This window comes from Silene latifolia, chromosome 11 (assembly GCF_048544455.1).
Source record: "Silene latifolia isolate original U9 population chromosome 11, ASM4854445v1, whole genome shotgun sequence".
NCBI classification, from domain to species: Eukaryota; Viridiplantae; Streptophyta; class Magnoliopsida; order Caryophyllales; family Caryophyllaceae; genus Silene; species Silene latifolia.
Window position 1 is genome coordinate 30,808,164 of NC_133536.1, and position 11,756 is coordinate 30,819,919.

An 11,756-nucleotide genomic window follows, 5' to 3' on the forward strand; every position below is an offset into this window, starting at 1 on the left:
ATGGGGATTTTGAAATCAAGGCGAAAGATGGAAGAAAATTCAAGGTCAATGGTCAAAGATTGAAGCCATATTATGAGGGAGCATTTATTGGAGAGGTCGAGGTCACCTACCTCGGCCCTCCTCATCCTTGAAGGAATCATCAAAGGGAGAGTTTGGTGGAATCCTCCCTAAACCACCCCTTGTAAATATACTAACCCCTCTAACTTGTATTTATAATTTTATTGCATTCCTTTAATCATAATCATAAATTCTTTCCATGAGAGTGAGTGAGGGAGGGTCACTAATGATTTTTTTTGATGAAGGAAGGAACTAATTTTCAAGTGTGGGGAAGCTTTTATCGGAGTCAAGGAGATCAAGATAAATCCGCAGCTAGGAATCCGAGCGTCTAAAAGAGAGAATCCGCTCGGTTTGAAAAAAGATGGCCGTCTTATTGAGAATACGCTCGTCCGGCAAGAATATGAGCGTCTGAAGATGAATCCGCTCGTCTTCTTGCTGCAACATTTTAAGAAAAGTTCCTGTAACAGAATCCGCTCGGCTATGAGAAAAGACGCTCGTCTTGCTCCAGAAAAGACGCTCGTCTTGTGCTTGATCCGCTCGTCTTGGCTGCGTCAAATTTTTGTAAAAATTAGCTGTAAGAGAATCCGAGCGTCTTCCCTGGAATCCGCTCGTCCCAGAATGACAGAATCCGAGCGTCCCGAGCCCGAGTCCGCTCGTCTCCCTGCGTCCTTCACTCCCGATTTTTCCAATTTTATTTATCCCCACCACACAATTTGTGACACATCACCCTTCCTTCCACTTGTATTATAAAAACCCACCTTCTTATGACTCCAAAGCATATCCCAAACACTCTTTTATCCCACAAAATCAAAAAGCCCCAATTTCTAGGGTTTCAAAAGCAACATTCAATCTACAAAGAGCATCTTCATACTTCAACAATTCAAAAATTCCAACTCAACAATCAAAGAATGGGACCAAAGGGATCTTCCTTTAGGGATAGAAAAAGACCAAGAGTAAGAGGAAGCTCTTCTACCTCTCACATCAACACTCTAAGGAGGGAGCATGAAGAAATTGTGGATCTTACAAGGCTTGATGACTTCTCAAATGTTGAATTCGTCAATGATGTGCAAAGGCTCGTTTTTCACCGGCTTCTTCGTAAGAACATTCTCCCTACTAAGTTTTTATGTCATAGAACTTTAAGGAAGCTTGGGTTTTGCCATCAAATGGAAGCCCTTTTTGAGTTGTTTGGTCTCTCTACCCTATTCCACATGCACGAGCAAACTTACCGATCCCTTGTTCTTGAATTTTTAAGCTTCTTGAAAATCACAACCTTGAATAGAACGATATGCATAGAATTTAGGTTGGAGAGTGTTTCAAGAATGATGACTCTAGTGGAATTTGCTAATGTGCTTGGTCTCGATGTCTCGCCTACCCGGACATCAAAACCGAAGAGATATAGTGGTGCACCCCTATGGAGGGACATGACCGGCCGAGATTTCATGTACATCAACGAATGTCTAGCTTTCCACATTCAAAATCCTATTTTGAGACTCACTTAGCGGTTCCTTTCCGGCACCCTCCTTGCTCGCCGAGACCCGGCAATAGTGAACGAACTCGATCTTGTGTTCATGGAGTCTTATCTCGATATCCAAGGAAGGGGTGGGTACCACTTTAATGCGCCTCTTGTGCTACTCGAGAAGTGGGCTAAGTTCAAAAACGGTGATGATGATGGGATGAAACACATCGTTAATGGAGGGCTCATTACAAAGATTTCAAATCATTTCAATCCAAAATTTAATGAGAATAATGAGTATACTCCTCTTTTCGGGAATACAAGGATAAATGAAGACCTTCTTCTTGTGCATCATCATTGGATAACCCTTGAGGGGGTTGATAAAAGGATCAAGTGGATAACAAAAGGGAGTGATCCAATCTACTTACCAATGCCCGGACTACCAAGAATCTCACCAAGAAGGGGACCTTTATCACCAATCCCATCCTACCTCATCCCCGCAAACCCAACCCAAGCACCCCCACCACCAAATCCCCAACAACAACAAGAGCAACAACTACAAGATGAGAAGATCAAAGTACCTCCCTACCCTTTCCCATATCAACCGTACAACCACCCTAACCCCTTTATCCTCCCCCGTGATGACTTTGTAACGGGAATTCTTCAAGATTTGCACTTCCGACAATATGAAGCTACCGTGGACAATTATTATGCACTTTACCCTCAATACCACGATATGATTCAAAGGGGGAAGATTAGTGAGGAGGGAGCATTTCACTCTTGGGCAAAAATGGATATACTCTTCCCCAATTCGGAGAGAGCAAATGAAGGGGCAAATGGGCGACAAGATGAAGGGAGCGACAAATCTTGCGGTGGGGACACGGTGGAGCTTGGTAGCGAAGAGGATGAGTTCATGGACCCTAATACAAGTGATTCATCCAAGGAAATATGGGATAGTGACCTAGAGGGAGATGATGGCGATCTATAGAAGATCTCTTCATAGCTAGATGGAGCGGGCATGAGGCACCCATCTCAAGCTTATGTGAAGTTTCCTCATCTCCTCTCTTTATTTTCAATTTTCATGAAAGAATTTAATGTTTTTTTAACTTGTACAATATTTGACTTTGGTTAGTTTGGAGAGTCCTAGCAACATAGAGGACTAACACCTCGGCTCCATTGAGGTGTTCTTTTATTGTTCCCGTTTGAAAAATCTAAAATGACAATATTTAGTTTCATGCATTGCATCTTGTGTGCATGAACTACCCCAAAATTTAAGACATTAGAAATAATGTCTATCTCAGTTTGGGGAAGTACATGCATACGCAACGGGAGGTAATCTAAATTACGCTCTCCGTCATAAACAAAAAAAAACCCATGCATCATGTAGTGTAGCATAGTATAGCTTGCATTTAGTATAGAATTCATGCATCACACTTGCATAATTTCCTATCATATTGGCCATTGAGGACAATGCCCATATTAGTGTGAGGATGGGAAATTCTAACTTAACTTTTATTCAAAAACCCAAAAAAAAAATCAAAAATTTCGAAAAACCAAAAAAATTGAAAAATTGAAAAACCAAAAACAAGTTCATTTCCTTTGTAGTGTAGTCTTGTATATATTGTTGTATATATTGTGTTTGTTCTATCCTTGTTCACATTGATTGACTAAGCCACATCCGAGACATGAGGATATTGAAGACCGCATGGTATGATCTTTCCAATCTCCTTTTTCCTCTTTATGTTAATGACTATGTGGCTTTATTTTGATTGATGCGGTATAAACAATGTGAATTTAGGACTTGCATTTAGTTTATATGTCATACTAGTTGGTAGAATCATATGCATGAGGATGTATAAATGTTGGTTGCATCATGGCATGTAGTTTCATTGTTAGAAAAATTTTGTGAAACCGTCTACTTGGGAAGCTTGACAAGTGTATATAGGCCCTAGTAGATGCTTTTTATTCTTAAGACTTTGCTTGTTAGAATAATTGTAAAACACCCTAGGATGTGTCATGCTAGTATCCTTTGACCCATGGATTAAGGCCTAGTCAAGAGTACCTTGTGGTGTGATAACTCCTTGGCTACCGTTTATTCCAAGGTGACCCTTGAAACCATGCATCCATCATCCATGTTCTACCACATTTTTGTCATCAAGGGGAATGGGCACAAAAAGAAATTGATTTGAGTTCAAGAAATGAAATGAAAAGTGAAAGAAAGTTTGCAAATTGCATCAAATAAAAAGAGGAGCAAAAATAGACTCCTAAAGCTTCAAATATAAGGCACCCTCACTACATATGAGGTGAATTTGAAAATGTTCAAAAGAAAATGCAAAAAGTGAAAAGTTGTCAAGTATTGAAATGCCAAAAATCAAAAGAAATGGCAAAAGAAAGTGTTCTCAAATGTCATATGCCACAAGAAATTGGGGGGAAAAACAACAACGAAAGCAAACTCCTACATGAAACTCAAATACTATTGATCCCTTTATCCATCGAATTCATTTTTGTGCATGGTAGAGAGGAGACGACCCTTCTTCTTGTCTAGGCAAGAAGGGGAATTCCGCGATCCTCCAGTGTTTCTAACACCATAGGGAGTCTATTCTTGACAAAAGTATTTAACGATTGAAGACAAAGGTACCCTAGCTTGACACAACTTGGAGGTGATTTATTGGTATCCTTCTAGGCTTAGTAGTTTGAAGAAATTGCATCTATGAAGGAGTGTGTACCCTTTGATTGCTTCCCTTGTAGATAATTTCCGCCACTTAGATGAGGAAAGTGGCTATTTTTTTGTAAATGCATCCATTACTTGATTTTGTGTGCTTTAATGTTTGGATGTGTCACCATTTTGGCAAGACCCACCTTGCCTTGCAAGAAGGCATCATACCTCATGGTTGTCTTGTTGTGAGTTGAAGGGGCGGAGTGAGACCCGCTAATTGTCTCATATCGGCTATGCTATTAGGTTAGTTTAAATAATGGTCCTAGTCTTTGTCACCTCTTTACTCGGGACGAGCAAAGGTTCGGTTTGGGGATATTTGATGTGACCATAATTTGAGCATATTTATTCCCCGAATTAGCCTTATTCCCATGCTTTTTAGTGCATATTTGGGTCATTTATTGTCTTTAGTCCTTTGTTTTGCATATTCTTTGAGGTTTTATTTCCTTGGTAGGAAAGGAGTGCAAACCTTGCATTTTCATGGCAAAATAGAGCTAAATTGATTGAATTCAATGACCAAGCATCAAAGAGAAGACAAGACTAGAAGGCCTTTGTACATATTGTAGTAGTTGGGCAATGATGAGAAAAGATCCTTGCATCTCCGAGGAAATCCTAAAGGATTGTATGAAGAGAAAGGAAGAAAAGATGAAAGGAAGAAGCTGAAAGAGAATCCGAGCGGATTGCCCACAATCCGCCCGTCCAGCACAAGCAATCCGAGCGTCTTCCTGTGGACAGCGGGCCGCCCACGGGGGCGCTTGGTGAGGAAAGAGGGACAAGCGTTTGCATTTTGTAAGGAGTCGCCACCAATTTTTATGGGAAATTGGAACCGTTCGAATACCTCGTGTCATGTCAAGACACAAAGTAGTGACATGAACACTAAGCAATCGTTACCCTTAGCATTCTATGTCTAGAATGACTCTCGTGGATGCCAATGAACACGGGTGCTCACGGAGATCTGGAGTAAGGGGTGAGGGTACGTATTAGGAAGCTCTTTTGATCGAACACCTAATCCCGCCCGCCTCGATAGCGGCCTCTACTAATGATTAGGGAAGTTATTCGTACTAGATATATCGTCGGCTATAATGCATGCAATGCAACATCCAAGTTTTAATCCTAACATGTGAAGAATTTAACTAAGTCGGTTGACACGTAATTAGCATACAATTGGGTCGAAGTAGGAGTTAATGTTGATTTACATGTGAAAGCAAGCAATAAAAGATACAAAGCAATAATTATAAATTACAATAATGAGAAATACAATAATTACAATGGATTAGATGATCTATGTCGAAAACACCCTTAAAACGGATTATTTGAGAAAAAGGAATAAAAGAAATAAAATTGATGAAATAAACGAACAGAAATTAGTGATATTACGGATATTAGTTAGATAATTACGTAAGCTAATTAAACGAGGTCAAAGCAGAAAAGGAGTTCGGGACGAACTCAACTGAACAGCGCATAGAGAGATCGCTAGCCCTGAAGAGGCGCAGCGATTCTTTGCGTCTGTTCCAAGGGTGAGTTCTCGTTTAGCCGTGAAGCCGAATCGCAAATCGTTAATGTTAATTGTTAATTTTAAATGGATCGATTGATGATACTACTCGGATGAAAGTGATTTAATGGATTAATTACATATGAATTAGTCATAAAAACAGCAAAACATGGATGAGACGGATGCTAATGGAATAATTACATGAAGGGACGATGTTAATGAATGAGTCAATAAACAACTAAACAAACTAATTAATTGATTAGACTAAACATGATGAATATGACGAATTAACAATGAACATGGATGCAAAATATATCAAAGATAAATTCCAGAAACTCAATATGACGAATCGAATCTCTAAAACTCGGATTGAATATTAATGACGAAAACCCGCAAATATTGATTATTTGAGATTTAAGTCGGATTTACAACAACTAAAACATGTGAATTAATGATGATGAATATATACATGTGAATATTGCTGACTATCATGCGAACGAATTAACGAAATAAGCAAGAGAAAACAAACAAACAAATACGAATTACAGAGGACGGAGGAAGAAGAAAAGAAGCAGGAACTGCGGCAGCCTCACGAAGAGGCGCAGCAGGAACTGCGCTCCTTTGAAGAGGCGCAGCAGTTGCTGCGTCTTTTCTCGACGTCTGTCTATTGGAAATCCGCAAAAACAGGTTTTAAAGACGGTTTTGGAAATCGGTTTTAATTAGGTGTTTTCGACATAAACCTTACAACGATGAATAAATAAAATACAATAAATAAAGAGAACTATACACCCTCAGACTTACATGTTGACGGAACGAGATGAACTAAGTATCGACTAGTGAATGCTCGACGCGAATGCAATGAAAGAGTGCCCTCGTAAGAGGAAAACGATTGATTAATTTAGATTGATTGAGTGTAGTTGGTCAAATTGGTCGGTCATGCAAACGGAGAGGCTGGTACCCGGAAAGATCCGAGCTTACGTGGTCGGAAGTCGAAGCACGTAGGCGCCAATTAGTAAGAACGAAGTCTAGAATGCAAAGGGAGAAGAGAAGGGCGGACACTCGCGTGAGAGATATGAGGAGCGAAGGCTCCTATTTATACTAATCACACGGAGGAATAGGGTTTCGGAGACTCTTTGGAAGTGAATCTCGGAAAGATATAAAAAAGATACGTAAATCATGCAAAGAAGGGCACGGGAAGAGGCGCAGCGCCACATCGCGTCCCTTGGAAGAGGCGCAGCACCTGCTGCGTCTATTCCCAGGAGGTTTCCTCCTGCTGAAGAAAGATTTCCGCGTTTGAGTTATGGTAGGACGGAAATAATTCGATTATCTTTTGAATATTACGGAATATTATTTGCCAAAAGATAAAATTTGTGAAATATGGAATAGAAATATCCGGAACATTCCAGAACATTCTGACTCGGGATTTAACAAATATCGAAAAATGGAGACGGTTTTTGACCCGACTCAATGTACTCTAATTATCGCCAAAACGACCGTATCCGGACGTAGATGACAACTAAGAGGTTGACATTAATATTTGAGCAAACACTTGACGATAAACTTACGAACTGTCACAAATCGTTCCGCGAATCAAACATGCGGCCCAATCATCACCGGGTGGTTTGCGAGGGGTGCAAAAACGAGGTGTCTACAGAGCCCCCACTTTGACTGAGGCTTGGACAAGGCGAAAGTCAAAGTATAGCCATCAGGTCAATCGAAGATTACAACCTGACGACTATGGCGACGCGAGGCGGCTCAAGGGGTCTGAGCCAAGGACCTGTCGTCGGGAACATTTTAGAGTCTGTCGACTATCGGGGAGGGTCGTTTAAAGTCCATTAGACTACGTAAGGAAGCTCGCCAACCATAAGAAGAGACCATACCTGAGACTTCTTCTCGAGATGCTTTCGGAGGTGCATAGGAGCTAAGGTTAAGCGTAGGAGCTAAGGTTAAGACCTAAAAGACATATAAATATTGGTACTAGGGTGTGGGGACCCTAAAGGAAAGCATTGACGGGAAGGAGGCCAAATATAAGTTCAACTTAAAGGTAACTAAGGTTTGGGTATAGGAACTTCTGGAGAACGAATCCCTGTCGAACTCCGCGGGGAAACACAAAATATAGTGAAAGCAGCAGGACGTCGGTAGAAACTGCTGGGGAATCCGCTTGCGTTGGTCCCAAGCGAACTCTGGCAAAAACTTGAGGTTGAATCTGCTTGCGTCGGTCTCAAGCGAACTCTTGTTGGGGAATATATCGACAACTAGGAACATTTTGATCGTCATGGGAGAAAACTTCGAGTGAGCAGTACTGCAAAATACTACTGCGCCGGACAAAATAAATTGAGCAATACTGCAAAATACTGCTGCGCGGGATAAAATGAATTTGGACAATACTGCAAAATACTGTCGCGTAGGATAAAACGCGGGCCAGAACGAAAGAAAATCGTCGAAACAGGCCAAAAGAATACAATAGCATTGAAGAAGAGGCGCACCAAAGATGGGCCCACAAATAACGAATCCATAACGAATTTTTGAAAATTCGTATGGAGGGAACGTGAGGAAGAGGCGCAGCAAGAGCTGCGTCCCTTGGAAGAGGCGCAGCACCTGCTGCGTCTTTTCCCCAATTTGGCAATTTCCGCGTAAAAACACGAAATTAGAAGGGTTTATTTTCATTATTTCGAAACACATTTCTTCAATTTCTCTCTCAAATCTTCACCATTTCCGTCGAGGTTGGATTCAAAAGCTTGCTTGAAATATGACTAATCGAGGTATGTGTCTTAATCTTGCATTAATCATCTGTATTTGTCGAATTTTGAGCCGCGAATTCTAGGGTTTTCAACCCATTTGATCGAAAATTTGGGGCTTTTCCCCCAAATGGATTTGCTTTGCCAAATTGATGCTAGAAATGGATAGTAGGCAATGTTAGGAACATAACCATGTATTTGCTTTGAATTTTCATCGAGTTTTGAGCCCTTGAGCGAATTTTGAGACGGTTTTACAGCTGAACCGTAAATTGCTTCGAAAATAGCCTTAGGATTACCCATTGGCGGCGAAACTTGATATTTGGGACCCTTGGATGATGGGTAAATTTTCTGCCATCTCGAAATTTTGGTTTGTGACAACTTTTTCAGGACACCTTTCTAGGGCATAATCGTCGTTATAACGAAATGCTGCCGAATTTTCGACTCGAACCTGGAACTGGGCTTTGACTTGGACTTGACTTTGACCCAATTTATCACATGAGTGATCGGGTTGGCGGGAATATGGCCAAAGATGGCCAGAAAGGGCGGTTTTCAGGGCTTTGGAGGCTCGAAAACTCCTTAACAAAGGCTTGTCGTCATGTGACGCGGCCTAAATTTACTTTAACGTTGCAGGTGATGGGGCTTCTACTTCTGGGAGGACTCCCATGGAGATAGACGTCGCTGTTGTTGAGGAGGCTTTAGAGCAGGCTTTCACCGACGCGGTGATGGCCACTGGAGACGAGGCACACGAGGAGGCGGAGGAGGAGGAGGCTCCGAGACGGGCCAACGTCAGGCGAGGAGGTCGTCAGCTGAGGGGAGCTCCTGCGTGGGCTGAGACCTGGGAGAGTAGGCACCTTATGTAGGCTGCAGAGGGTCACCTGTCCTACAGGACGGTGAAGAGCTTGGTAAATAAGAATTTACTACTCATTACCTATTCTCTTTCATTCTTTTGTCCAAACTTCTTGCAAATTTCCATTCAAAACTAAAGATAACTTTGTTTCCAATCATTATAGGAGGCCGGGAACATCAGGTCGTTCTCGGGTTACACGACAGCGATGGAGCACTACGAGCGGCTGTCGGCGGAGGAGAGGGCCATGATCGAGCGTGGAGCGTTCGGTCCTCTGGTTCAGGTCTGGAGGGATATCGTGAAGAGGAAGTTGCGGGCCAACCTTAGCCTGGTCCGCGCTTTCTTGGATCGATTCTGGGATACGACTTCCACGTTCCACCTGCCTTTTGGTGAGGTGGGAGTCACTCTGGAGGATTACGGCATGATTTCTGGTCTGCCGTGCGGGACCGAGGAGATGGTGTGGCCGGAGACTGCTATGAGAGCGGATTCGGCCGAGGCGAGGAGGTTGATTGGTTGGAACTTGTCGCCGAAGGCTGTTGCAGTGTCGGGCTTGGTACCCAGTACCTATGTCCGAGACTACTTTGCGGGGAAGACCCCGGTGTCGGTGACGATCGATGGGAGGGAGACTGCTCCTCCTCCTTGTACAAACCGAGCGAGGGCTCGTCTGTGGCTTTGGTGGTTCTTGTCTTCGATTTACCTCGGAGACAAGGGCGAGAGGCTATCGACGAAGCTTCTTCCCTTTCTTTCGACCCGAGTTCCCTAGGGCGTTGGGGCCGGGTCATCTTTCTGGTTTTGCGGTCCTCATCCGCTTCATGAGGGCCATGGTTCGTCCGGAGTTGATGGAGAAGGGGACTTCTCCTGGCGCTGTCGGACCTGGACTACTGTTGGAGGTATGAACCTTCCAAAGCAGATTCCTTCCTTTGTTGAAATACGAAAGATCGTCATTGATTATTTTGTTTTATAGGCGTGGGTGTACTCTTACTTCCCGAGTCTCGCGCCGAAGAGGACAGAGCCGCTGGAGAAGGCCTATCCCGTGGTGAGGGATTGGGTGATGTGCCGGACGAAGAGCAAGCGCTCTTCTCACAATGTCTACCGGCGGGATGTGAACGCCCTTCAGCTGAGCAGCGTGAGTATCCCACTCGTATTTACATCTCTTGTACTTTGCTTTCACTTGACCATAGGAATGATCTTTGCTTTTATATTGTCGCAGTGGGTGCCCAGACCTTGGGCGGAGTACGCTGGAGCGCCTCCTTTTGTTGCTGAGGTCCTTCGACCTAGGAGCCCGAGCCGGCATTTCTTTGTTGTGGACGTCGATGGGTCCTGTGTGGTATCCGGGCGAGCGTTTGGCTCGTCAGTGCTCTCGGGCGCGTTGACGGTTCCCATTGACCCTCCGAGGACGATGTTCGGGGAGCCTGCGAGGCCGAGAGGGAGGCGGACTTGGGCTGGTGCCAGTGGCGACGACCTTCTTCTGCCTGGCGAGGACTACTCCGCGTTCCTTTACGGGAGGTTGGCGTACTGGCCAGTAGTGGTGAGTATCCTTTACTTTTCTTGATTTGATTTCGGGAATTACGATGAAAGATCATCGGTTGATGAGAGCTATTTGTCTTTGCAGGAGGTTGAGGCGGCGGGCATCGAGCCCCCAGTGTACCCCGAGACTCTTGAGTACACTGACGCGACTGGGAGGACGACGATCTCCGAGTTGCGTGACTTTGACGTAGCTGTGACGGATGCTGGCCTAGACGACTGGCAGCATCTGATTCGGAGGGTGAGCCTCCAGCTTGTATGACTTTCGTGTAAGAACACATTTGATTGAATTTGTTCATTTTACTGAGAATTCTTTTGAAATGCAGGTCGCGCCATCTCGGTTCGTGGCACTTTGGAGGGTGGCCAACCGGCTACGAGCTACCGCCATCGAGGCACTCGTCGGTGGTCGGGGTCGTCAGGTACGAACCTCGTTTGCTTTCTCTTGATTTTTGATTTTCCGTTTTGTTTGAGTTGATTGACATGAGCCAATTTCTTGTTTACAGGGTGACCGCGAGCTGGAGCGAGAGTTGGCCCAGTCTCGGGAGGAGACGGCTCGCTTGTCGAGGGAGCTCGAGTTTCGGGATGCCGAGATTGCTGCTCTTATGGCGAGGGTTGCTGAGTTGGAGGGTGCCCAGCAGTAGTTTGGCGTAGTTTTGTAGACTTGTACATTTGGACATTTGATTTTGGACATTTTTGGACTTGTTTGGGGCGCAAGCCCCCAGTTTGCTTGTACATTTGTATATATGATGGCCTGAGTGCCTTTGCTGTTGGGTTGTGTTGCTTGTACCTGCAGGTTAGCTCTTGAACAGGTTTGGTAGACAACGGTTTACGCCGTCATGCTGCCGAAATTCACATGGAAATCACGCAAAACATACATTTCATACACATAAGGTCTTAATTAGCGCAAAAAGAGACTCAAAGGATACAAAAATGTG

At 43.8% G+C, this 11,756-nt stretch overlaps 1 protein-coding gene across 1 annotated transcript; it reads left to right on the forward strand.

Moving 5' to 3' along the window:
* On the forward strand, positions 1 to 11,462 carry LOC141613201 (uncharacterized). Its single transcript, XM_074431943.1, has 4 exons — positions 1 to 51; positions 10,910 to 11,062; positions 11,148 to 11,240; positions 11,325 to 11,462. The coding sequence occupies exons 1-4, from the start codon at positions 1 to 3 to the stop codon at positions 11,460 to 11,462; spliced, it is 435 nt and encodes a 144-aa protein (XP_074288044.1).
* Positions 11,463 to 11,756: the final 294 nt, after the last annotated feature.